The sequence below is a fragment of the Trichinella spiralis genome, assembly GCF_000181795.1.
Source record: "Trichinella spiralis strain ISS 195 chromosome Unknown Scfld1557, whole genome shotgun sequence".
Taxonomy (NCBI): Eukaryota; Metazoa; Nematoda; class Enoplea; order Trichinellida; family Trichinellidae; genus Trichinella; species Trichinella spiralis.
In genome coordinates, this window is record NW_003528496.1 from 444,863 (window position 1) to 469,849 (window position 24,987).

At 36.5% G+C, this 24,987-nt stretch overlaps 8 protein-coding genes across 8 annotated transcripts; 5 read left to right on the forward strand and 3 right to left on the reverse strand.

Moving 5' to 3' along the window:
- Window positions 1-138: 138 nt before the first annotated feature.
- Tsp_04596 (zinc finger protein) lies at window positions 139-1,815 on the reverse strand. Its single transcript, XM_003369123.1, has 3 exons — window positions 1,745-1,815; window positions 389-1,610; window positions 139-213 (listed from the first exon to the last, which is right to left on the reverse strand). The coding sequence occupies exons 1-3, from the start codon at window positions 1,813-1,815 to the stop codon at window positions 139-141; spliced, it is 1,368 nt and encodes a 455-aa protein (XP_003369171.1).
- Window positions 1,816-2,106: 291 nt separating this feature from the next.
- Window positions 2,107-4,870, forward strand: Tsp_04597 (zinc finger protein). The gene is made up of 3 exons (XM_003369124.1): window positions 2,107-2,650; window positions 4,526-4,702; window positions 4,776-4,870. The coding sequence occupies exons 1-3, from the start codon at window positions 2,107-2,109 to the stop codon at window positions 4,868-4,870; spliced, it is 816 nt and encodes a 271-aa protein (XP_003369172.1).
- A 920-nt stretch (window positions 4,871-5,790) lies between these two features.
- Tsp_04598 (hypothetical protein) lies at window positions 5,791-7,741 on the forward strand. Its single transcript, XM_003369125.1, has 3 exons — window positions 5,791-6,125; window positions 6,370-6,493; window positions 7,556-7,741. Exons 1-3 carry the CDS (start codon window positions 5,791-5,793, stop codon window positions 7,739-7,741), a joined length of 645 nt encoding a protein of 214 aa, XP_003369173.1.
- Window positions 7,742-11,980: 4,239 nt separating this feature from the next.
- Tsp_04599 (vesicular GABA transporter) lies at window positions 11,981-14,201 on the reverse strand. Its single transcript, XM_003369126.1, has 4 exons — window positions 14,057-14,201; window positions 13,795-14,009; window positions 12,102-13,153; window positions 11,981-12,029 (listed from the first exon to the last, which is right to left on the reverse strand). The coding sequence occupies exons 1-4, from the start codon at window positions 14,199-14,201 to the stop codon at window positions 11,981-11,983; spliced, it is 1,461 nt and encodes a 486-aa protein (XP_003369174.1).
- Window positions 14,202-14,767: 566 nt separating this feature from the next.
- On the forward strand, window positions 14,768-20,243 carry Tsp_04600 (putative HECT-domain protein). The gene is given in 25 exon segments (XM_003369127.1): window positions 14,768-14,773; window positions 14,855-14,977; window positions 15,018-15,080; window positions 15,113-15,181; window positions 15,617-15,673; window positions 15,811-15,915; window positions 15,983-15,994; window positions 16,012-16,123; window positions 16,152-16,253; window positions 16,443-16,576; window positions 16,637-16,832; window positions 16,881-16,993; window positions 17,310-17,370; window positions 17,553-17,714; window positions 17,788-17,959; window positions 18,018-18,140; window positions 18,367-18,466; window positions 18,524-18,718; window positions 18,783-18,881; window positions 18,961-19,068; window positions 19,118-19,255; window positions 19,320-19,444; window positions 19,520-19,814; window positions 19,897-19,989; window positions 20,052-20,243. 25 exon segments carry the CDS (start codon window positions 14,768-14,770, stop codon window positions 20,241-20,243), a joined length of 2,955 nt encoding a protein of 984 aa, XP_003369175.1.
- Window positions 20,244-21,381: 1,138 nt separating this feature from the next.
- Tsp_04601 (conserved hypothetical protein) lies at window positions 21,382-22,186 on the forward strand. Its single transcript, XM_003369128.1, has 3 exons — window positions 21,382-21,430; window positions 21,760-21,980; window positions 22,058-22,186. The coding sequence occupies exons 1-3, from the start codon at window positions 21,382-21,384 to the stop codon at window positions 22,184-22,186; spliced, it is 399 nt and encodes a 132-aa protein (XP_003369176.1).
- Window positions 22,187-22,585: 399 nt separating this feature from the next.
- On the reverse strand, window positions 22,586-23,249 carry Tsp_04602 (conserved hypothetical protein). The gene is given in 4 exon segments (XM_003369129.1): window positions 22,586-22,679; window positions 22,822-22,911; window positions 23,091-23,224; window positions 23,235-23,249. 4 exon segments carry the CDS (start codon window positions 23,247-23,249, stop codon window positions 22,586-22,588), a joined length of 333 nt encoding a protein of 110 aa, XP_003369177.1.
- A 152-nt stretch (window positions 23,250-23,401) lies between these two features.
- On the forward strand, window positions 23,402-24,162 carry Tsp_04603 (pleckstrin domain-containing family A member 7). Its single transcript, XM_003369130.1, has 3 exons — window positions 23,402-23,560; window positions 23,758-23,848; window positions 24,080-24,162. Exons 1-3 carry the CDS (start codon window positions 23,402-23,404, stop codon window positions 24,160-24,162), a joined length of 333 nt encoding a protein of 110 aa, XP_003369178.1.
- Window positions 24,163-24,987: the final 825 nt, after the last annotated feature.

A 24,987-nucleotide genomic window follows, 5' to 3' on the forward strand; every position in this document is an offset into this window, starting at 1 on the left:
TATGCCAGTAGCCACAACATCACTCTGAAATGGACTCACAATACAGATATTTTTATCACAGAATTTCATTTCTTCACTGAAGTAATAATCAAAACTTTCTTTCAACGAATCTAGAAGTGCAACTATCATATTAAGAAATTAAGTTCTCATATAGTGTCGCTTCTTTTTCGACGATGAAAGTTGCCAATGTCTGGAAACAGCAATAATTTCCGTCTTTAACATTTTTTTTCCATAAATAAAGTTTTTTCATAAAACCCTGAATCTTATCATGTACTGAAAATATGTCAGCTGCGTCCATCCCTTGTAGATATAAATTTAGTTCATTTAAATTCGAAAATATGTCTGCCAAATAAGTGAGCTTAAGAATGAATTTCTCATCCCGCAATACTTTCGAGTAATCACTTTGTCCTTTCAGAAATATTGCAACTTCTTTGCGGAGTTCAACAAGTCTTGTTAGCCCTTTACCCCTTGACAGCCAACGTACTTCAGAATGGAAAATAAGAGATTTGTGGCAGCTTCCCATCTCTTCGCACAGTTTTTCAAATAAGCGAGACCGTAACGGTTTACTCTTAATGAAGTTGATGATTTTCACGGCAGTGTTTAAAACATGTTTTAAATCGTCTGATATAGTTTTTGATACCCATGCTTCTCTATGAATGCTGCAGTGAGTCCATGAAGCATTAGGACTTTGTTTAAGAACGCGTGTCACAACACCACTGTTCTTACCACACATTGCCCGTGCACCATCCGTACATATACCAACACAGTTATCGCAGTCCAGCTCCTTCGATTTTACATAAGCGTCAAGAGTTTCAAATATTTCCTCACTAGTACCCTGAATAATTGGTTCACAAAACAGTATATCCTCATGCGGCTGACTGTTCCATACAAAACGGTTAAATTCAATCAATTGGAATAAGCCTTGTATATCCGTGGACTCATCCAGCTGCAGGGAAAAAAATTTACTTCCTTTGACCCTGCTAATAAGCTGATCTTCCACCCATTTCGCCATATCTTCGATTCTGCGTGCAGCTGTGTCGTTAGAAAGTGGAATTAATTCAATCTCTTTCAAGTACGTGCCACCAAACAGAACTCCGACAGCATCCTTTATCGATGGAAGTACTAAAGATTCGCCAATTGTGTGAGGCTGACCAGATTGTGCAATTCGCAAGCTAATAAGATATGAGGCATGCATAGCTTTTTCATTAACATTGGTGAAATGAGAAAGTGCACATTGTGACGCATTCAATTCCTTTAATTTGCTTTCAAAAAATTGAAGCGGATTGCTTTTGAGATCCATGTGCTTTGTTTCAATATGTCGAAGTAGTTTATTTGGTCGCATGCTCTTATTTGCGAAAATTTCATAGCAAATAACACAAAGAGGACGTGGATCTTTATGGTCACCATTCCACGTAAATCCAAATTTTAAATAGTCAATATCATATTTTCTTATTACTTTTCGTCGATTTGACAATTGAAAATTTGCTGACTCATTTACATCAATTTTTCTTTTATTATTCACATCACCTGCAGTGGAACATTTTTGAGACTCCATTTCAGCCACTTCCCTTTTTACCGGTTTCCTTATCAACCACTCATCCATTCCTAGGCTAAATTTTACAGAAAAGGGAAAACCTTATTACTTACATAGCACGGAAATTATTAAATTAAAAAATATTTTATTTGCGATAACTAACAACTAACAACTAACTTTGTGATAACCTAATGTGCCAGCCATTATAACCTACGACAGAGTGCAGAAATATACTGAGCACGCCGCGCCAAGCTGCGACGAGATCGTTCAATCAAGCACATTTTCACCTATTTGCCTACTTGTTTACCTTTTATAAGTTATGTGCAACAAAGAAAAGCAACTGTTATCGACAACCAATTAAAATTAACGTGACATAGATCAGTGTACTGTAAAACCAGACAGATCTAGTGATTCTCAGGTTAACGGTAACTGAATCAAAGCTTAATTAATCAAAGCCAACAATTTTCGATGAGCAGTACTCTCCTAACGAACGTAAAGACTACTCCCGTACGTTAATATTTTACGCGACCCACCCAAAAACTGCTCGCGACCCACTGGTGGTGGTGGTGAAGATGGTCAAATCAAAAAACCCATCTATTTTTGCAATGCACTGTGTAATTCATCGGCAGGCTTTGGTTGCTAAAACTCTGCCTGATGATCTCAGAGAAGACCTTAATTTTGCCGTGGAGGTTGTCAACTATGTGAAAAACAGTGCATTGAACACTCGATTATTTGCGGCACTCTGTGAAAGTTTGAATGCTGACCACATGGCACTTCTCTATCATACAGAAGTTCGTTGGTTATCAAAAGGAAACATGCTTGGCCGGATTTATGAACTGAGAGAAGCAGTGGCAGAGTTTTTGGAGCAACGAGGAAGACGCACAATGTGTCGAGCTTTCAAAAGTGAACATTTTCAGCTTAGCCTGGCATATCTTGCAGATACTTTTGAGGCACTGAATTTACTGGATTTGAAACTGCAAGGAGCAAACGCGAATGTTATGGCTCACTATGACATTGTTCAAAGCTTCATTGCAAAAATTTCCTTATGGTTAAAACAAGTTGAAAGAGGAAATTTAACATGGTTTTCAATACTCAACGAGCTTTTCAGTGATAAATGTATCAGCGAAGATTTGAAAAAAAAATAAAAGGGCACCTTAGAACCCTACAAGATGAGTTTTTTTACTATTTTCCTGACGTAGAACCTGAAAACCTGATATATAAACTTGTGAGGAATCCATTTTTAGTTAATGTCGAAAACCTTCCACACGATCTTCAAGAAGAAGCCATTGAACTGCAATTCAACAGCTTAGCTAACGATAGCTTTGAAAGTATGCCATTAGAAAACTTCTGAGTGAAGTTACAAGCAGAATATCCTAAAATAAGTTCACAAAGCTAACGTATACTGGTTCCTTTTTCCTCAACGTACCTTTGTGAAACGGGATTCTCAGCTCTCATGACACTTAATACGCAACACCGAAATAGGTTAGACGTTGAAAGCGACTTGCGATGTACTTTATCACCCACTCCACCAAGAATAGACAACTTAGTCGCAAATAAGCATTGTCAATATTCTCATTAAATTTTTATTGTGAATCATTCAGGAATGTTTTACTGTGGAAACTAGCTTGGCTTGATGCACCCATGAAGCAAAATGTTGTACAACGTTTATTCGGTCGAACACACTAACTATATGTAGCAACAACAACAACACCGTTTTCTGAATTACTAATGTGAAGGTATCAATCTAGCATTAAGTGGAGTATGAACGGTTACGCTACAATATATTGTCTAACCTCAGCGGCATACAACTGATTGGAAAATTTCGCACTACGTGTACGCACGTTCTAATAACGAGTGGTTTTCTTATGTAGCGGGCGCAGACCTAACTAACAACTCTGTTACCCCAGACAACGAAGAGATGTCCTGAGGTGCAACTGGTAGGAACAATTCTCGCCGAACAGCGCCATTCACTGACAGCCGGGCGCTGGCAGCTTGGTGTGAGGATAGAAAGCCAGTCACAACGAAAAACTCCTCCATTCGACAGGATCCATTTCTGAGGAGAATTTCGGGGTGGGCCGTAACAGGCATTTCCAATTCCCCTCACGACAATTTCCCGGACAGGCCCCCATTGTAACAAGACGCTCCCCGGGCGGGCTACTTCGTCGCCTCAACAGGGTTGCTGCCACAGTCATCACCAAATGACGACGCGCCGGTGCTCACCTGCGGGTTCATCTCTGCGTTTGTATCCTCTGTCCGGTTACTACCGGCCCTGCCTCCCCTTTTCACTAATTCACGCTTTGTTGATAGAAATCTCCCACTCAAAACACAGAACAAGAATACAATATTTATTCGCAAATAACAACAACGACCACCACATTATATCGCAAGCGCCAAACTATCGCTGATCTGATACCAATGATAACAACGTTTCACCGTAATCCTGCCAGATCATCAAGAACCGGTGAGTTTAGTGAATCTTCGTACTTCTTCCTCCTCTTCGTTATCTAGAAAAGCACAGCAGTTGTTAGTTGTCAGCCTGCGTCTGCTACAATGGACTTTCCCATAACGAGTGGTTTCCTAAGTTGCCAATGTAATTTGTAGGCTCGAAAGGCATCATATGTACTCATTTTTTCTGAGTCATGCTATACACTCAGCTAATTATGATGTCTTGAATCGACATGTACAAGGCGGTTGCTACAGAAATAACTAATTGGCTTCTAAAAAACTAGATTTGTATTTTTTCCACACATTTTATTTTGCACTCATTAGCGTACAGACGAATATTGTATATGTAGAACAAAGTATACAACTGTTCTGGACCGGTGTATTCCTTCCTACTCGATGGCTATAATCAAGCTCAAGTGGACTGTATGATTAACCTATGGTCGACTAGTTTGAATCGCTGAGTTCTATCTTCGATTGTATTGTTCCCGCTTTGAATCCGTGTCGTTTACCCAACGACTTACAATCTATAATCTCTAATGTTTCCAGTCACGTTTAACGTGATTGGTATTCCACCAGGTCTTTCGATTACAAAGACCTGGTGGAATATGATGAAAACTATCTCGAAAGAGAATACCAACGCTTTATTTTACTGGAAACAAACTATACAGAAAACGACACGCACGAAAAGGAGACACAGACAACAAAACACACGTCGAAAAATCAGTATTATTACAACTTCACACACACCCACACTGTTACTAAAAATATTTTCCTACTGTACGTTACTGATATTCAGGTTTTCATGTTCAGATGGAATCTGAAACAACAACAATGCGGTTCCAATTTTTGTCATCGATGATGGGGTTCAACAGAACTTCTGTGTATTTATAATGTGATTTTTATAATTTTAAAGTCCTTCAGCTGCCAAAACAATATCGAAAAAACTGCCTGTGAACCTGCTTCAGCTGAATCAGCTCCTAGAAGAGATGAATAAGCTATATGTGACGACAGAACTGAATTCTACCTTCACATCTCACTGATGTTTTTAGAGGGCAAGGTACTGTAGGAAACGTGAATACAAAGTTAATTGATTTCCGGTGTGTGGCCGCAGTTCCGTTTTCTTGTTTTGTTATTCTTGTACTCGCTCCATTGTTCTGTGTATAATAAAAATTTAACCCTTTGTGATGGTCCGTAAATATTTAGCGCCGATGAGCGTTAAATATACATTGCTTCCGCTGACGCTAACGAGATTGAGGATGAAATTTTAATGTAGATGATTAGGTTTATTGCTGACAATAACAAGAAGAACAATCGAGAAAACTAACTAATAGAGAGGAAAGGACAAGTCACTGTAAGGTGATCACTCGAGGATCATGAAATGCAGCATTTTAATCATTTGTGACGACGGAAGAACAAAATTGTACCTGCACATCCCACTGATATTTTTGTAGGACAACGACAGTAGGGGACGCCAGGTCAGAAGTCGGGATTGTGTGCTGTGTAGTTTCTATTCCACTTTTCTTATTTTGTCGTTGTTGGATTCGCTCTTTTGTGCTTTGTCGAATAAACATTTAACCTCTCACGACGGTCTGAATCAGTATGGGCTGATGAGCGCCACAATTGGCGAGAGTGGCAGGATCGACGGCTCAGAATGCGTTAGACCGCAGGAGGTACTAACCATGTTATCGAACGTGGAGACCTGCTTCGAACACATGGACATATAATTACGTGCCGCCCGTATAGCCCAGGAGAGACAAGCAGCCCTTATTCAGTACCATACTGATGCGGAAGTGTGGGACGTAATGAGGGCCATGCACGTCCAAGAGACGGTCGATTTCGATGGCCTGAAGTCGACACTGTTTGAAGCCTCTAGGGTGCGCCCTGGCTCAGAGAGTTTTTCCGGCAGAAGCAGCAACGCGTTGAAAGAGAGCTGGCTGTTTCCGAAGGCGTTTCCTGGGCTGAGTGGAGCGACCGACAAGAACCTGCTGCAACAATTCAAAGGAGGACTCTCCAAGAACGCCGTCAAAAGTGCTGTCTTGCGAAACGGAACGGATAGTTTCGCGGAGGTGATCGAAGTTGCGGCCCAGGAAGAGCGCGTTGGGAGAGAGCTCACTGTGCTCAAGCGGGAGAAAATCTGGCGGAAGAGGTGCGGCAGTTAAAGGAAGTGCTGACGGGCAGCACCCGTGCGGCTGCAAAGAGATCGCTGCCACAGCGGCGACGCCAGCCAGAGTAGAGAGAAAGCAGACGTTGCTGGACGTGCGGTGGACTGTTGGAGACAGGGCCTGAGTGCAGCTGGTCAGAAGACTGTCAATCCGCCTTCGATATGTACAGGTGCCACATCACATCAGCTCCATTCCTTGCATACCCTGACTTCCAGTGCCAATTTGCAGTCAACTTGGACGCCAGCGGACACTGCCACAAAGTGATGCTGTGTCAGAGAGTAGGGTCGTGGCGTACGCAAGCCGTATGCTGACCAAGACAGAACGTCAGACTCAGAGGGATATGCTCAGATTGGTATGAGCCCTGCGCGAGTTCCGACCAAACCTTTATGGCCAGCGGTTCCTGCTGCGCACGGACCATAGTTGCCTGCGCTGGATGAGGAACTTTAAGGAACCAGAGGTACAGGTAGCACGGTGGCTAAAGCTGTAAAGGTGGTCTAGCAGAGCTGGACTTCGAGATGGAACCCTGTACGTGTTAGAGAGACAGTGCGAGTTGTGTCCCTTCATTGGATTGCATATCGTTCGATCACAACGATCATTCATAAAAAGGGCATAGTGGAAGGTATTGGATTTAATGTTCCAAAGCTTCAAATAACTGTAGCCGACGCAGGTGGACGTGCAACAATTGCTGTATTAGGCTAGATCACGAAAAAGCAGAAGAAAAATGAAGCTACAGTGAACTGATTGGTACTTGATAATCATGGAAGGATTACGGTAAATGGTATGTTGGATGCAACGGTAAGATATGGTTCGTTCTTGGCACATACGATGGAGGATCGTTGGCGGTTCCTGTTGGTATTTGCAAAAATTGAAATTAAGAGGAAAGATGAACGACGCATCAACAGGGTTCTCTCTACGAACGTTGTGGTTGGTAAATCTCGTTTTATTTGCCAATTCGATCATCATTATACAAGCGTTCCAGCGGTTTCGAGTAAGTGGATGTTACCCCATGTTCATGTTGTCAATTATTCAATGGAAAATTTAATTTTCAGGTCAGTAGGGTAACATACTATATTTGCGTTTGGTGTGCGATGAAATGTGTGGTATCGATGATTTTCGAGACCTGAAGGAACGCTAATTGTGATCAAGGCACGGGCGCGAAATGTAACTCCTGTGGAGGGATGGAGTCATACGCACGATGCAAGACACCAGTTAGCGGCACAAGCGTGAATATCAAAGAATTACAAACCACAGAGAAACGGAATGTTCTATTGTCAGTTGTATCGAACGTTCAGTACAGTGCTCAGCAGCACTTGAAACAAAAATTCACTCGACTAGGAAAATCTCCTTACACAGTTTTCCCTTTGCTTCAAAGCAGCGTGCATGAGAGAGTCCCTCTGTTTGAAGTGATTTTCAGTCGCTTGGCAAAGATTCTCTATGGAGAACTGTAGAAAAACAAATGTCAATCTTGGTTTCCGTTAGTAATCCTGAAATGAATCCTTTTGCTGAAAGGGAAGCGTTCTGGTTGCCGTGCGCAGAAAGAAGCTCAGCTCTTGCCAGGAATTCGCCAAAGCGAAGTCACGGCAAAGTCTATTCGAAGTAGGCGAGCGCATTCTTTTTCTTATGTACTTTGTATTAAGATCATATTCATACATACATACATATATGTATATATATTGTGGTAAACTTGAACTATAATTCAACTAATTCGCGTATGTTCGGTGTGTCCTTCCGCCTACATGAGAAATCAGAATGCTGACCGATAAAAGTGGCATAATATAATAATAAACTATTACGTACACGATGGCAAACCCATTGTTTGTTTTCAAAATTTGTCTCTCAGGAAGTGATCTCTACCTTCATACACTAAATTATACTTATTTCGATTATTTAAAATCAAATGCAAATAATCAGCTATGAGATAAATTAAAGCGTAGTGAAAGACAGAGATCAGAAAATTAGGAAAAGGGTGCAAATGGCGTTCGCTTCTGCTTATATGTATAAATCTGCTCCCATGGCTCGTAACTGAATTTGTTGCCTGTTCAAATTTGTCTAGAATTGATGTAACTTTCCGTGTGTAATGTAAAAAAATTAGATACCTTGTCTGAAAAATCTGGCATGTGGCGCCAACAGTTACAATTTATCCACAAATTGCGCTATGCTATGTTGAAGACTGCGTTGTCGATTGTTCATTTTGAAACAAAGAAATTTTAATCATGTTTCGGCTTCGCGCCGTTAAATTTTTTTTCTTTGGCATCATCAATTGGCTTTTAGGGAATTTTATCAAAAGTGTCTATTTCTATTTCTATTTGTAACGACTGAAAAAAGCTGTTGAATGAAATATCAACTAGCAGTTGTTTTACTCGTCAGATAAACGTGCGTATTAGCTCGTAATTCAACAAATTTTAGGCATGTTTTTGCGCATGCATGCATGTCAAAAATTGTTCGGGTTTCATGTCACATCATGTGTTGGTGGTGAAAGTGATTTTAATTGAAAGTGGAATGAACAGTTGACGAATTGGCCACAGTTGCAGCTTTTCAAATAAAACCGGGAGTGGCAACTGCTGAACTGTTAGCATCTGATCAATTTTCTGATTTTACTGGCTTTGTTCTATTTGAATCTTTTTTGTTTGGAATCTAAGAATTTTAATTTTTACAAAGCTTCTTTCCTCCTTGGAACATCCATCCATCCCTTTTTATACATGCTGATGAAGTTTGTTGTTTGTATGGAAAAATTTGTTTTACGTTCGCTTGTTGTGTAAAATAATTTTAAAGTGCAACAACAACAACAACAACAGTAACAATGAATCAAAAGCGCTGCTTTTCATCCTGAATGTTTAATATTTTGCTATCATTGAATTCCAAGTTGAAAGGTTGCAAATGCAAATGAAAAGTAATAGCAACTTAAGTCAATCAACAACACACTAGTTGGTTTAGTTCAAATGTTGAAAAACAAAGTTTACAATTAACTCCAAATATATAATTAAATTTGTTCAAAAAACAGTTAGACATAACCAATTTTTTGAAGTAAAATTACTGATAAATAGAATCCGGATTTTTAGGCACTAAAAAATTCTGAAATTGGCAGGCAAAAAGGAAAAATAAAATTACAAAAAAAGCAGTAAAAAAGGCATTTATTTATAAAAAAGACAAATATTTGTATTGCCTAAATATGGTGGAAATGGTACATATATTGCATGAAATGGTTTATCTTGTCTGGTTGCATATAATTACAAGCATTTTTTTCAAGTTATCTGGTGTTAAGCTATGTTGTCTGTCCGAAAGAATATACTTTAACTGCGAAAAACTTCTTTCTACCTCAGCTGAGGTCACTGGTGCATATTAGAAGCAAACCGCAGACTCAATATTCATACCAATATGTTGTGCATTGGATTTTCCTTTGAAGACTTCTGCTATGCTTTGTATTTCTTTAAGATCTTTGTTAGCTGAAATCAGTTTATTGCATTTTCTTTGTATGTCATTACCTCTTTGCCTGGAATTTTATGAATATCATCCAATACTTTGTCGAAAACTTGCAACTTATCCACTAGGACGTTTCTCAAGGAAAGTGATGACTTGTACGAAATTTACAAAATTGGAGGCAATAAATACGAGATCACAGAGGAGAGACTCTTTCTGCATGATTTCATGGACTATTTTCACTGCAGCAGATTCTTCTTCTTCAAAACAGCCGATGATTTCTTGTATCTTTGTAAAATTCGCCGCATAGTGGAAAACAGCAGAGAGCCATGTACCCCACCTAGTCAAAGGTAGGGCTGAGGAGGTAGCGGAATCTCAGGTGCCATTGCTTTGAACAACTGTACACGTGACGGTGCTTTGAGGAAAAGTTTTTTTACATTGGAAATTAGGCGATCAACATCTGGATACAAACAGCGTATGTGTTCGGCAATTCTATGCAGTCCATGGGCTAAGCATGTCAAATGCAACATATTGGGAAATAAAACTTTAAGAGCACCAGCAGCTTTTCTCATCTATTGAAACCTATATTTCGTTGTATGCGACTTTACGTCTAATTCTATCCATAACATTGTTGAAATTGTTGTCAATATAATTTTCTCACAACGATGATTCACTTGGTATATGTTACTTCGTGTATTTCTCTAAAAAGCCTCTCAGAGACTTGTTTCCCAATATCCATAGCGGAATTCCAGCATCAATGAATGTCATGCATAGGTCTGTCGGAAACTGAGATTTGCTACTGGAATCGGCAACAAACGTACTAAGCAGACAAGCTTTCTTACTTTCTGTCTTCATTTTCTCTGTCGCTGATTTGTGTTTAGTCATTTGCATATACTGATAGACAAAATACTTTTTTCATGATTGATTGTCTTGCCACACGCTTTACAAAAAAGCACAGTGTTATCTGTAGACAGTATATCACTTTCATACTCTTTCACCAAACCGATCAGTATTTTGGAAGTCTTTGATTTGACTTTGGCCATTTTGAAGCTTGCGGAAGTAGTAGATCTTGGGTAGGAACGACACAGCAAGCGAAACGTGAGTGAATGAACAGTCGACGGTAGTAGTCTGACTTCCTCCCGGCCGTAGAAATTTTGAATGACAGATGGATGGCAACGTTAGCTCAGTCCATCGCTTTTTATTTACTCTTTGTCACGGAGAGAAATCGTGGGAACCCCTGTTAAGGTTTGTCCAGAAGAAAAGCGATAGCAACTACCGCCAGCGCCACCTAGCGACGGTGGCATGGCGGCAACCCACTCCAAACAGTTTTTTCCCATCACACCCCAAGCCTGGGCAAAGTTAAATTTTGCATTGAAGTATGAAAAAGGTTATGTGATGGAAAAATTATCAAAAAATGCATAAGAAGGTAATATCGTGGAAAAATCATCAAAAAGGGATTTATGGCAAAATGATAAACATTTGTTGTCTTTTGTGTCCAATGAAATTCGATGTTGACGACAAATCACAATGATTAATCGAAAGTTCGGATATAACGAAGCAATTTGTTTGGTCCCGTGCAGTTTGCTGTAACGGGATTCCACTGTATTTAAAAGACAAGCAATTCAAATAAAACAGAAAAAGAATTAAACGCTGTAGAAGTAAATTGGTGAAAATTCAATAAAATGTTGATTTTTGCTCATCGTGATCCATGCCAGCGTTATTTGCTCGAAGAAGATGACATCGATAAAGATTTGTACGTCCAATTGATGAACAGCCATGTTCCGTATGTTTGTCAGTTGGAAAGATGAAAGTCATTGAGAATAATTATCACGCGTGGTTGACTGCGAAAATGGAGTAATTACAGAAAGTTCATTAATAAAGTGAAATGGTACTGGCCTTGAAGAAATAGTTTAAAATTTTGTTGAATTTAAATTTACAAGTACGACTTATTTATAAAGAGTTAAAACATTACACTAACACTGTAGTCATCAGTTTTTGATAAGTATATAATTTTGTTATTACTTATTCTAGGAGGATTAAAAATGAAATTTTATTAGTGAATATTTTTTAAATAAATAAATCTCGTTATATCTATTTCTATATCTTTTTACAATTATTTGTATAAAAATGGCAGTTGCAAATACAACAATTCTAAATTCTGCGAGTGCACTGAAAACCAATTAACTTCCCAATATAGTAGCAACATCATATGACAATAAATTTTATGAAAGAAGTATTGCTAATGTGAAAAGATTATTTTCAAGGCAAGTGAAAATATAAAATTACATAAATATTTATTCAACTGAAAATTAACAAGCGTTGTTATTGAAATTCTAATTTATAGAAACTAATCATTCAAAAACTAAAGTAAATTGAATAAAATAATCAACTGATTTCGAATAATAATTTCGAATTATACTTTTTAGCTATATTCATCTACCACTTGTATGGCTCGATACAATTCTGTACTGCTGAAATAAATTCCAATTAAACCAAAAAGTACACCAAAAGTGAGTATTGCCCAATCACAATAAACAACATACTTTGAAAGTTTTTGCTTTTTAAGCTTAAGATGAAAAACGCATGGCCATACAAAACTCAGCAAAGTTCCAGTGATATTTCCAACTAGACCCATCAGCAGGGCAAAATGTGGCGTGGTGATTGCCATGAACAGTGTAAATAAAACAAGGCATATGCGCAACGCTAATGCCCAATCTTTCATTGTAGTGTCCGACCAAAAACAGCTTGGAAAACGACTTCCTTGATTACCATGAAATAATAGTTCTTCCAATAATTGAACAATAGTAAAATATGGCAGTGGGTAAGATAGAAGTGCTTTGAGAACCAAAATTACATTGATGACAGCTTTGAATTGCTGACTTGGCAAATTGTTGGTCACTTCTTCTTCGGTGAATTCGCCAAATGTTAGAAACCCAAACAGGGCAAAAAGTGCCTTGAACAAAGCCGCAGCAAAATGACTCCATTTCAGCATTGCTCGAAATTGGCGTCTATCTTCCATACTTCCTTCAAGTGAAGGCAAAAAAATGTGAGACGTATAACTGAATACTATAATCCCAAGCACTGTTGGAAATGTTCTGCTGTTGACGGTCATTTTCAAGCTGGACCACGTCCACTGACTGGCTCGTGTGAAACAATAAATAACGACGATCAGATTTATAAGGACGTGAGTGACAGCATTCCAAAAGCTGAGCCAAGAAACGGCGCGCAAATCACGCAAAAATGCACAAGGAAGCAATGCCGCGGCACTTAAAAGCATCCAGCCCATTTTGTCCGTTGTAATTGTTGGAAAACTGTTTTCCATTAAATCACCGCACAGTACAATATACAATATGCAAGTCATCAGCAATTCAATCATTTGAGCGCTGAAAACCAAGATTCCACCCCACCGTTTTCCCCAGCATACTTCGGCAACGGCTTTATAACTACCATGCCTGCGAACGCCGTTTTCATCATACAAACATTCAACAAGAATCAAGCCAGTGTAGTAACAAACGTAAGCTACCAATACAAGTGCAAATATCGACCAAAAGCCTCCATGTAAAATAGTATATGGTAAACTGACGATGAACATGCCCTAAAAACATTTTTAAAAATTTGTGAAATAATTTCTGCAACAGTTGTTTTGCATGCTGACTTCACCTTTATCCGTTACCACAATAAATCAAAATATAAATAAACATAAATCAATCAATAAATATACATAAAAACAACTGCTCAGTCAGTCTAAACAACTCAAGTCGCCAGAATAAGAAACAAATAAAAGCTCCCACAAAATAGAACTAGTAAAATAATAAGTAAATATTTTACACAGACAAATTTAAATATAGGACTTGACTTAAAGTATTGCATTTTACAATGAGTTTGCTTGAAAAATTGCAGTAATAGTAAAAATTGTGCACTTCAGCTGCACGTATTCAAAGATTACAACATTGCAAAAAGTCATTTATACAACATCTAAGGTCATTATTGTTGTCATGATCGTGTGAAGAAATTTAATTGAAATTTAAAAAAGATTATCTAAAATACAGCGTGTTAATAGCAAATTCTTAATAAATTCATATAACATTATTTTGATTTCTGGAATAATAAAAAATAAAAAATTACTTTAAAAAATTTTGAATAATATCTAATAATTTAAACGTTAAGTAATACATTGCAATTATCTATTTTATTTACTTAAACCTGAACGAATAAAAAATTTTACAGTAATCTCACCTGAATTGCGTTTGTTACGTTCCAACCAGCTTGAAAGGAGCCGATTTTTACAGTAGCTGTAGTGTGTGATTCACCATCATCGTCTCTGCTGAACAACGTGTTTCCCGTGTTTTGCATCCACGCAGCTTCTTCACTGCCTGTATCACTGGAAGCGTAGTTGCCATAGTCGTCATAGAAAGTTCCATAATTATCGTTGACTACATTTGAATTTCTAACTGTAAATAATGTTTTATTATTTTTTATTTAATAAAATTGAGCTTACCTTGGTTATAATTCTCTTTGCTTTTGCTGACATCATCAGGTACAGATTTAAGCTGGCGCAATGGAATACTACTATCTCGGTTCATGGTTGTAATGCGTTCTGCTGTTACGTCTTCTATTTTTGTTCTTCCACAGCTTAATCTCATCTTTCTGTTTGCCCACACTTTTGTTTGCTAAGTTAAACATTAGCTATCGATTTTCAATCTTTCCAGTACTGCCCGTAAATGTGTATCTTCCTAATGCATTTGTTTCCAATGAGATTGGACAATTTGAAATTTTTGAATTACGTCAATTTCTTATGCTTCCACTTTACCCTGGTCAAATCACATCTACTTAAATGCTTAAATGTTGGAGTTCTTCCTTTTATCTATTAAGTGCGCTAGCACGCGTGGTTGCATACCGACTAATGCTCGATTGAACAGTTTATGGTGGCAATGACAAATGAAATAAGCAGGCTTGATGTCAACATAGCGTGCAGCATCAATCTTTGTCCATTTTTAATTTCTCCTCATCCAATCGATCAGCTTTGTTTTTACTTTTATGTAAAGCTACGAGAGAATGAAAATTTATAATTTATAAAATTAAAAAAACTATTACTTTTTTAAAAGAAAGGTTAACTATTTTGCTTAAATTTCAGCAAAAAGTAGATAACATGTATGCATTGTTTATTCCAGTTGAAGTTAAACTACTGTTTTTTTCAATTTTTTAAAGAATGCATGTTTGTTGACTTTTCTGTTATAAATGTGGAAATTTGTTTCAAATAATCTCCATGAAAATCAGGATTGAAATTTTATTTTAGATTTTTATGCATGAACAGTATCAATTAAACGAAAAACGACACAGCTTTTTGGAACGCGTTCGCTCTGCAAGAGAGCAACGGGAAGCAGAGCAGCGACTGAAGCATGCGGCCACATTAATTCAAGTAAACAAATCAGTTTTCATTAGAGTTTGTTTCGTCATAGAAGCGTTTTCTAGGCATTGATCCGCGGTTTTCTGACACGGAGGAGGAAAAGCAACGAAGCGAGGTAATAAAAAAAATATTTTTACAAATAAAAAGCTTAAATGTAAAAGAATTGTCAATGATATTGATATTCCAACGACTGTCCTTGAAGTGCACGTAGCAGTGGTATTGTATTATTTTGATTACTGTAAATGATAATTAAGTTTAATATGTATATCAAATATAGGTTCATTAAAAAATATTTTTATATTTGAAAATTTAAAAATTTCTTTATTGTTTTAAATTATTAAAATTCACTTATTCAATTATTGATTAAGAAAGTTATATTCATTATATTGAAATATTTGATTACTGTTGAATTTTTAGAGAGAATTTTCTTCGCCAGTTTTCTGTTTATACTGAATTTAACAAAAAATTGCCATTGATATCTGGTGAGAAGTTAATGTTAAATTAAGTTGGCAATGTTTATTTTTCCTTTTATTTAGCTAAAGTCGCATTTCCTGTGATTCAACGATTTGTCATTTTTTGCAAAGGAACAATAACTGAAAATGTCGGTGACTTTTGTTTTAGCGTTATTCATTATTGTAACTTTTATTTTAGGAGTATTTATTGCTTGTTCGTTATTTGCTTTTAAGCAGCGAAGCTTCAGATCTTGAAGTATATTAAAAATTTACATGTCGCTATTTCACATTTTGATTTTTTTTAAACTAATTAAAAAATAAATTCATTTTTGAACATTGCACTTGTCGTTTGCTTAAAATTGACATTTATTATTTTCGAATATTTCTTTTTAGAATAATATAGTAATTGTTGCTCTGACACCGTCGAGTGCATTTTCATGGCTGCATTTGATGAGGAAGATTTTATGCAAATGCATTATTTTTTTGGCTAATTTGAGAGTAAGTTATGGGATTGGTAATTATGTGGTTTTTTTTTAATTGTAAAATTGTTTTTTTTTAATTTAAGGATTTAATGAATGTATTTTGATATTTTAGTTAGATCATGTGAATGATACAAAATTAAATCTTTACTTGCATCTTCTTTTATCATTCACATCGACAGCATCATGGGCTGCACTGAAAAGCGAAGAAGGTGTCTGTTTACATGGTTTGTTTTTGGCTTAGCTTTTATGCAGTCTTTGCTTTAGGTGGAAAGCTGCGTCCATCAATGGACAAACTATGTGAGCGTCTGCTTATTAATCTAGTGCATGCAGATTTTTATCCACAACTCTCGGTAAGTTTTTTTCTCTTTGTTTTATATTCTATTTTTAAGCGATATTGATGACGTATGTATTACGTATGTATGTACATGTAGAAGCTTCTGAGGAATGGACTATGTCGTAGTGTGATATTATTGAAGAAAGCTTCATTGACTGCAGTTTTTTCACTGTCATTGAGGTGTTATTCTTTTTTAAATATATTTTGAGCTGATATTGGTGCAACTCTGCTGTTAAGGCCAATATGTCGTGATGAAATCGATGACAACGTTTTATCGCAGTATATTCGTTGCATATTGACTACGCCAGCATTGATATGGCATCTGAAGCACGAAGCAAACAGTGTAATTGATTGTTTTTTCTTTATAATTTTTTTAAAAAAATACACGGAAGAAATTTTTTAGTTTAAATTGAATTTGTTGAATGGGAAATTACTTTTGCGTTGTATGCAATTTTTGCGCGAACGTTCAGCGAATGACGAATTTTTTGCTAAACTTGAAGTAGGCACAGAAGTGTGCATTTTGGGCAATATCGTGAACATGGCATATTTAGAACATGAAATTCTTCAGTCAAATCGAGAACTGTTTTTGGTACGCAGTGGTTAAATTTCACACTTTGCTTTACTGAAATTTTATTATTCTTTATTAGAAATTTATCAATCTGATATTGTGTTGCTGTCGTGGAAACATAGCCGTGAAAAAGCAGTCTATGTCGTATTGGCAACCATTTTTTGGATGGTACAAAAAACCGATAAGTGGAAGGTTAACATTTCTTACATTTATTTATTTAATTGTTATTAAAAAATGTTTTCTTAATTCACGAGATGTCTTTGATTAGTTTATAATGTTATTTATGAATGGCATTTTGCTGACATGAGAATTTGAATGTTTTATATCTTTTAGTAATTCATTGCAATTGTGGATTTTAAGCGTGTGAATGAACTTTTTGTTAATTTAGTATGTTTATGTTTTTCTAGTCTTAATTGTGTAATAATGTATTTTTAATTTTAATTACGTTTAATTTTCTCATGGGTCTAGTGATATTCTGCACATTTCTTACATTTATGGATATTTTTAGATTGCAGGAAGCATTGCCGTTTGTAACAAAGCAAATTCAACTTTTGTGGGATCGGACGCTGGTGTTGGGTCTTTTTGCAGAACTTTGTGTTTCTCCTGTAAATCCAGTAGTCGAAGAAGAATCTGGATCTCATCATTCAATTGATACAGATGACATTAAATTGAAGGCGAAAAATTTATCTATATGTAATGAAATTCGGTTTGAATTATTTTTAAATTTTGTTCATTTTTTGTATATTTATAGCAATACTGTCAAAGTTGAGAAGAGGTGCTCCAAAGCTGAAGCCGAAACAGGTACCATCGAAGTTGAAACCAACGCAAGCTGCAAAAGAAGCAGTTTTCGGTCTAGCAATGTATCAGAATGTTTTGAATACATTTTCACCTTTGAAATATGATGTTTTATCTGGTTGTGTTTTTTTCTTTGATATTTATCCAACTTTAAGCGATTTTATTTTAAATAATTCATTCATAACTTTCAGGATTATGTTACCAAGACTTTTTATTGCCTAAAATTTGGGAAACGTTGGTAGCAAGTGACATCGAATCGGCTGTAAATCACTACTTGCAAATGTTTGTATCAGACAAGTCGCAGTCTAGTGCTGAATCACTTAGTTTTATTGTTTTCTTTGAATCGGCTACATACCTGATGACGTATGTTCTGTTGGTTTTCTTTTTATTAAAAATGGTAATATTGATTGATTGACTGTAGAATTTTGGACGATTATGAACTGTTTACTTTGGAAAAGCCATTCCAAGTGAGACAATTGATCAGTATGGCACATTTTTGCAATTTATTTATTTTCCGAAGTGTTTGGGAGAAAATAGTTGGTAGGTATACTTTTCAAAGTATAAAGTGTCACTGGTTAAGTTATTTGTCTGATTGATTGGTTTAGATATAGATGATGTTCTGCGTAATTGTACTTTCAACGTTGTGCTGGGCTTTTTGTTGCTAATTTACAATCGGGATTGTAGGAGACCATTTGTTCCGAAAGATTTTTGGTTAATGAAGTATGAAATTATTGTTTATTTTTATTATTGTAAACTTATTTTTATTTTAGAGATTTGAAGTCGTCAGTATTTTTAAATGAAGTTAATCGTGGTAACAAGAAAGCTTTATTTATTATTCAACGAATACCGCATGTTATACCGCACAGGGAGGTTAGTTGGCGATTATTCTTTGTTTTTCTTCCTTTGTTTTAATCGGTTTTATTGTAGAGAATTAAATTGTTTCGTAAATATGTTGCTTCAGAGAAAGCATCGCTTGCCGCGGCTCGGCTTTTTGAAGATCAAATGTCAGTTATAATAACTATTCATCGGGCGCGAATTGTTGAAGATGGATTCAGGCAACTTTCCCAGTTGCCTGGGAGAATTCTTAAAGGAATTGTGCGAGTGAAATTTATCAATGAGCAGGTACAAAACAGTACAGACATGATTATTTTTGAAAAATTTCACTTAAATGTAAAGCTTGAAGTAGGGTTTGGACGAGCCTGGTATTGATCAAGACGGTGTTTTTAAAGAATTTTTAGAAGAAGTTATTAAAAACATTTTTGATCCAGCGTTGAATTTATTCAAGGTATTTTTTGAAATCAATTTATATTCAACGTATTTTTTGATATTTATTGAAAATTCTGCTGGTTGCTTATCACATTTAGCTCACAAACGAAGGACATTTATATCCTTCACCAACTTCATATATTCATGAGAATTATCTTTTGCTGTTTGAATTCATAGGGAAAATGCTCGGCAAAGCTGTTTACGAGGTATGTTTGCTTTGAAAATAGTTTTTCATTTACAACTTATTTAATTTAGGGTATTTGTGTTGACATACTGTTAGCATCATTTTTTATTAATCATTTAATCGGAAGAACAGCGTCGAAATATCATAGTTCAATTGATGAATTATCTTCATTGGATGCAGATCTGTACAAGCAGTTGACATTTATTAAGGTTACAATCAGAGATGATGAATGATGAATTTTATTTTATTTTATTTTATTTTATTTATTTTTAGCATTATGAAGGCGATATGAATGATCTAGGATTGACATTTGCTTGTGATGAAGATATTTTGGGAGAGGTAGTTACGCATGAGCTCAGGCCTGGAGGTAGAACAATTCCGGTGACCAAAGAGAACAAGTAACAATAAAATTGATCAAATAATTAATGTATAATAATTTCGGGAAAAAAGGAGCAATTTTTACTGTATTTCAGGATAAGTTACGTGCATTTGATGGCTCATTATCGAATGTTTGTGCAAATAAAGGATCAAATAGCTGCTTTTATGCGCGGATTTCATGCTATCATTTCTCCTGAATGGTTGCGGATGTTTTCCGCTGATGAATTTCAACGGCTACTGTCGGGCGATACTTGTGACATTGATTTGCACGATTTGCGCAAGCATACTCAATATTTTGGTGGCTTTCACAACAATCATCGTGTTATTGTTTGGCTGTGGGAAATTTTAGCCAATGATTTCTCAGTTGAAGAAAGGCGTTTGTTTTTGAAAGTAAACCTTTTATCTTGTGAAACATTAGCTGGATTTCAAAATTGCCTCATTTTTCTTTTTGATTCATTATTTCTACTTATAGTTTGTAACTAGCTGTTCTAAGCCACCGTTGTTAGGTTTTGAGTATCTTGAACCACCATTTTCGATTCGTTGCGTTGAGGTGAACGACGATGAGGTAAGGAAAAAGAAGTTATTATTTTTTGGAAAGTGTTGATTTGCATGCATTGTATTTTACAGGATGAAGGAGATACACTGGGCAGTGTGATTCGTGGTTTCTTAGCAATTCGTAAAGAAGATCCAGTAAGTCGTTTACCGACCACTTCAACTTGCTTTAATCTCCTCAAATTGCCAAATTATCACCGAAAATCAACATTACGCGATAAGCTTCGTTATGCGATACACTGTGGCACAGGGTTTGAATTATCTTGATATTTTATTATTTTTTCAACAGCGAACTTAAAATTAATTTATTCCCTTGTAATGTTCAAATGAGTGAATAAGTTCTGTTGTTGTTGAAATGTGTTTGTATGATGTTTTACGTCGTAGAATAGAATAATGTTGATGTGCAATCTCAGATGTTAATGAAATAATAAATAATCAGTTTATGTTGTATTATATGTTAAGAACAGTGAAAACAATGTGTAACTTAATTATCCCGTATTTATACTGTAGGAATACGGTATGCTAAATAAAAAAAACAAGAACTTGTTATTGATCGATTGATTGACGAAATTAGGACGTTAGTAAAGATTTGATTCCACCGATTGTTGTTGATTGAGTACGATTGTTACTGTCGATACAGTTACCGTGTACGGAAACGAAGGTATAATTGTACGTTCATTTGAATTTACTGTTTGCGTAAGGAATTACGTAAACAAAGACGATTGTATACTTCTTGCTTGACCCAAGGAGTCCACGTGAAGACGGATCTTGTTCGATTCCTGTATACAGTGTGGATACTGTGTGGGAAAACAGGAACCACAAAAATCTGATAAGATTGATTAGATCGGTATCAGTTGAAAGGAAAAGGCTGATATTCAGCACAGACGTTGAAGTAGTGTGGATTGGAACTACTCGATCTACCACTTAGAGTGGTGGACGATTTTGAACGCGTTGAGTCTGAAAATTGCCGCTCTGATACTTGACGATCAGAAGAACGTGACGTCAGATTATTTGAACCGACTAAATTCCGTTTTACATTATATTGCTTTAGTATGAATAATAATGTTGCTGATCAAATTATGCATTGTTATTGTCATTGAACAGTTGTAATTTTTGTTGTTTTTATAATATGCATTAATGATATAGTGGGTGACTGCTCTTTTAGTTTATTTTATGTAGGTTTGCTCATATATATGATTTTTGGCTTTCACATGTGCGAATTATGAGCAGACCATGTATAAAATGGTATTGTTTGCGAAGTCTGTGAAATTGCAGTTAAACAGCATATTGGACTGCGTAACTTTTGAAACATTTATTATGCATTCAGCATTATCTTTAATTAAAATATCAATTGAAGGATATTTGGCATTTTTTCTTTCTCTCGGGCAGAGTAAGTTTATTTATAATGGCTGAAGCGCTTTTTTATTTGTCTTTACCTGATATTTTCATATTAAGTAAGTTATGCAAAAAGCTCATCATATCATTAGGTCACTTACTGTGTTTGACGTACTATTTAAAAAATATTTTTGTAAGTTTACCATTGCTAATTTTTAAAGGTAACAATGTTAAAAGTGTTAAATAAAAATTTTAATTAAAACTAAGTTAGTAATAGGTTGATTGAAAACAATTAATGACAAAAGAAAATTTTAATACCTGTTTTAACACAGAGGCAGCCATTGCTGCAGAGACAGTTAGCTAAAGAACAAAAGACCAATCTGTATAATCTGTACCACTTTTTAAGTGCACCATTAGTTCTTGTGTATTGTTTTACATTTTTTGTCAGTTATCTTCTCATACAATTGTTTGGCAGCTGTTTGGCTTTATTCGGTTTGTCTGCATGTGGCACAATGTTTCCAAAAGTATTGGTTGATATTGTTGATACCAGAGGTAGCTGAGATCGTTGATTGCAATCCAGGGTACGAAAAGATGTTTTTCTGGACGCATACTTTCTGTACGCAGTGCCATCCATTCTTCCAGTGTGATTCCCCTGTAGCCGGTGAAGCAGTTGAATACTTTATCACGGGCTTTTTTACTGAAACTTTCTTTTTCTGCGCATAAGTTGAAAAGTTCTGTAATATTAGATGTTAAGTGTTCATTCTGGAAAAGACACATTATTGCTGGCATTGCAACCGTGGCGCCTTTCAATTCATACAACAAGCAACTGTGAAGTTTGTTCATTGTGCATTCAAATGATCCATGCTGACACGTGATAACTTGTGTTCCATCATCATTACTCCTTATCGCGTTGCCGTATGGAATTAATTCTAAATCGATAAAATCCTTTCCCAATGCCCAGATTTTTGGATAGATCACTTGTTGAAAAAACTGAGCGCAATCTTTGCAAAGAGTTTCATATAAAACGGTCAGCTTAATTCTGTGCCTGTCAGATTGTAGAGCTTTAATCGATGTTGGAAACCAGGCATTACCTGATTGAAGATACAAGGTGTTTGAATGGCACAGACGTTCAGGCCATGCGCAATTTGAATCAAATAAATGAACAAGGATCACTATGAAAGCTGAAATTTGAAGCTGCATTTCACAGATTTTCAAAGCGATATTTACTACTATGAAATTCTCAATAAATCCAATATCTTCTTCATGCATTTCATTCATATCATTGCAGAAAGCCAACAGCAATTTTGTGCTTCGCTAGCGGGCAGAAACTGATGTTCGGTTACTGTCGAAGATTTGCATGTATGTTCTCTTCAATTGATGAAATTAATAACCTTTTTACTTATTTTTCACATAAGTGCAATGGAATTTTATGCCAGTGACAAGTAATGAAATTTGTTTCTAGTAATAGGTTGAATAAATTTTACCTGAAATGTAATATGCATTTTTCTACCCTTTACGTCTCATGTATTCAGTTTCGGTTGGTCTGCCTAACTCGGGGTAAATTTTTACCGCGTTTTCTTGCTGGTCGTTGAAGCGGATTCTCAGTGGACAAAAAAATAGATTGGTTTCTTGTCTAATTGTCGATTCATTCAAACTTTTCTATTGTGATTAGCTGCAATATTCTTCTAATTCTGCAGATTAGCTACAAAGCCCCTTTGGTAAAAAAAAATAGATAAAAGTCTAGTGTTGTCACAAAAACAACGCTGGCCAAATTTAAACAAGGCAACAAATCCGGTGGATGATGTAAAATAAATATTCCTCGAATCTCCCCATGTGAGATTGGATGAGTTGCCTACAGAATGAGGCGAAGAGGTTGGCGAACTTACCGGTTGTTGATGGCATTGTGTGTCAAGCTACAAATACAAGAACAAGAACCATCCGAACCTTCACCAAAGCCTGCTCTCACCAATCCAAGTCAGGCAGCGAGCATTAAGACGACGGTGAACATCCTGCTCACTCACACTCGAGGTACCACGTGATTTTGGTTCCTGACGGTAAGAGCAATTGCACAAGTCACGAAGGGTAGGCAAATGACTGTCGACTGCCTGTTTGGCAGTGCAGCGAGTCAGATCATCATACGGGATTACATGGCTGATGCTTTATGTCTGATCAGACAGGTGGAAACCGTCATACCGTATCGGTACCATCCAGCTCAGGTTAGGAGGGTGTTTTCTCCGCTGAGATTATTGGTGAGTGGTGCAGGTGAGGGAGATGAGAACATCATCCAAGTACTCACCTCCTCCTAGAACTGTGACGGCATTAAGTCAGTGCCTGTGCAACTAGCACAGTGGAGGCACTTACAGCAATAGGAATTGCCTGATGAACCAGACCTTGACTTCCAGGTCTACTTCTTAATCAGTTCAGACCACTATAGTCAATTCCCCAGCTAGAAGAATCTCCGGGAAGCCGTCGGCATTTTAAATGTCGTGGACCAGAGAGTGCCTTTGTCGGCATATCTGCTGGTTGTTTATCAGAAGGTGTGTATTCAACACTGACTACACCTTGTTCTTGCTCAGTTCGTATGAAGTGGTAGCGTATATCAATATGCTTTGTCCGCCTGTGATGTTGTGGATTCTTTGTCAAGAACGCTGCACATTGATTGTCACTGAAAAGAGGAGTTGGAGTTACCTGATTCCTTCCCAAATCCATTAATATTTGGCGAATCCATTTCACTTCCTTAACACCTTCAGTTAATGCCATGTATTCAGCTTCTACCGTCGAAAGTGCGATCGTCTTTTGCACTCTTGATGACCACGCGACAGGTCCATTGCAGAATGTCATAATGATTTAGTCCAGTGGTTCTCAAACTTTTCTGGGCTGCGACCCAGTTTCGAAAACGGTAATTTTTCGCGACCCACCTGCTTGCAATGCATATTTTAAAAGACAAGAAGAGTTGAATAAAAAAATATTAATTTAATACTTTAAATTTTTTAATGAACAAGTCTAATTAAAACGTATAAATTTATTCGTCAAATGTATAATGAGGTGTATGCGAACAGTGGGCTTGTTTTCTCTTTTGGCTGATGACTTCTTCGCCGTCCGCACTAAGACGTGTTGGTTCTAGTCGCAAGATGTTGGATAATTGTAGCTTACTTCAAAATTTGCTTTTAATTCTATTTATTGCTAAAAATCCAATTTCTCACAAGTAGGCGGCGGTGGAAAAAGTTGGATATGTGTTTCAAACTAATAGTCAAAACTGTATTATGTTTTACGATGAAAACTGACTTTAAACGAAGAATCTTCAGACAAATCGATTAATTCTCAATCTTAGTTTGTGGATATGCCGGTACGGACAACATCTGCGTGCTGTGAGAAGCTGGACAGAAATAGTGATTCTCAAGTCATCAGTAACTAAATCACAGCTTACTTGTTCACCCAATAATATTCGATTAGTAAAACTCTCTTAACAAAAATAAAGACTTCTCCCATACATTAATATGTCTAGATACCGCATTTTCCCTCCCTGGATATATTAAACTCTGCTCCCCACTTTTTTGTAAATAAATTTNTTNGCCTGTTAAAATTTATGCAAGATTGGATATTAACTTCCGGCTGTAATGTCAGAATACTGAATAATCTGTTTGAAAAATCTGGAATGTTGTGGCAACACTTCCAA

What these genes read in the sequence shown, in the direction of transcription:
- Tsp_04596 (XM_003369123.1), bottom strand. Translation starts at nt 1,815, where the DNA reads ATGTGCTTGATTGAACGATCTCGTCGCAGCTTGGCGCGGCGTGCTCAG. An exon ending in ATTTCTGCACTCTGTCGTAG is followed by an intron (nt 1,611 to 1,744) that starts GTTATAATGGCT and finishes TGTAAAATTTAG; the next exon opens with CCTAGGAATGGATGAGTGGT. An exon ending in GACAAAGTGATTACTCGAAA is followed by an intron (nt 214 to 388) that starts GTATTGCGGGAT and finishes AAAATGTTAAAG; the next exon opens with ACGGAAATTATTGCTGTTTC.
- Tsp_04597 (XM_003369124.1), top strand. Translation starts at nt 2,107, where the DNA reads ATGGTCAAATCAAAAAACCCATCTATTTTTGCAATGCACTGTGTAATT. An exon ending in CGAGCTTTTCAGTGATAAAT is followed by an intron (nt 2,651 to 4,525) that starts GTATCAGCGAAG and finishes TAATGTTTCCAG; the next exon opens with TCACGTTTAACGTGATTGGT. An exon ending in AAACACACGTCGAAAAATCA is followed by an intron (nt 4,703 to 4,775) that starts GTATTATTACAA and finishes ACTGATATTCAG; the next exon opens with GTTTTCATGTTCAGATGGAA.
- Tsp_04598 (XM_003369125.1), top strand. Translation starts at nt 5,791, where the DNA reads ATGCACGTCCAAGAGACGGTCGATTTCGATGGCCTGAAGTCGACACTG. An exon ending in GAGAAAATCTGGCGGAAGAG is followed by an intron (nt 6,126 to 6,369) that starts GTGCGGCAGTTA and finishes GCCAATTTGCAG; the next exon opens with TCAACTTGGACGCCAGCGGA. An exon ending in AGAGGGATATGCTCAGATTG is followed by an intron (nt 6,494 to 7,555) that starts GTATGAGCCCTG and finishes AGTGATTTTCAG; the next exon opens with TCGCTTGGCAAAGATTCTCT.
- Tsp_04599 (XM_003369126.1), bottom strand. Translation starts at nt 14,201, where the DNA reads ATGAGATTAAGCTGTGGAAGAACAAAAATAGAAGACGTAACAGCAGAA. An exon ending in CAAAGAGAATTATAACCAAG is followed by an intron (nt 14,010 to 14,056) that starts GTAAGCTCAATT and finishes CATTATTTACAG; the next exon opens with TTAGAAATTCAAATGTAGTC. An exon ending in AAAAAGCAAAAACTTTCAAA is followed by an intron (nt 12,030 to 12,101) that starts GTATGTTGTTTA and finishes AATTTATTTCAG; the next exon opens with CAGTACAGAATTGTATCGAG.
- Tsp_04600 (XM_003369127.1), top strand. An exon ending in AAAAAACCGATAAGTGGAAG is followed by an intron (nt 16,994 to 17,309) that starts GTTAACATTTCT and finishes GGATATTTTTAG; the next exon opens with ATTGCAGGAAGCATTGCCGT. An exon ending in TGAAATTTATCAATGAGCAG is followed by an intron (nt 18,719 to 18,782) that starts GTACAAAACAGT and finishes AGCTTGAAGTAG; the next exon opens with GGTTTGGACGAGCCTGGTAT.
- Tsp_04601 (XM_003369128.1), top strand. Translation starts at nt 21,382, where the DNA reads ATGGCTGAAGCGCTTTTTTATTTGTCTTTACCTGATATTTTCATATTA. An exon ending in ACCTGATATTTTCATATTAA is followed by an intron (nt 21,431 to 21,759) that starts GTAAGTTATGCA and finishes ATTTTTTGTCAG; the next exon opens with TTATCTTCTCATACAATTGT. An exon ending in CCCCTGTAGCCGGTGAAGCA is followed by an intron (nt 21,981 to 22,057) that starts GTTGAATACTTT and finishes CTGTAATATTAG; the next exon opens with ATGTTAAGTGTTCATTCTGG.
- Tsp_04602 (XM_003369129.1), bottom strand. An exon ending in TCCACCGGATTTGTTGCCTT is followed by an intron (nt 22,912 to 23,090) that starts GTTTAAATTTGG and finishes TTGTCCACTGAG; the next exon opens with AATCCGCTTCAACGACCAGC. An exon ending in GAATACATGAGACGTAAAGG is followed by an intron (nt 22,680 to 22,821) that starts GTAGAAAAATGC and finishes CATCAATTGAAG; the next exon opens with AGAACATACATGCAAATCTT.
- Tsp_04603 (XM_003369130.1), top strand. Translation starts at nt 23,402, where the DNA reads ATGACTGTCGACTGCCTGTTTGGCAGTGCAGCGAGTCAGATCATCATA. An exon ending in TTTCTCCGCTGAGATTATTG is followed by an intron (nt 23,561 to 23,757) that starts GTGAGTGGTGCA and finishes TCAATTCCCCAG; the next exon opens with CTAGAAGAATCTCCGGGAAG. An exon ending in TGCTGGTTGTTTATCAGAAG is followed by an intron (nt 23,849 to 24,079) that starts GTGTGTATTCAA and finishes CCATGTATTCAG; the next exon opens with CTTCTACCGTCGAAAGTGCG.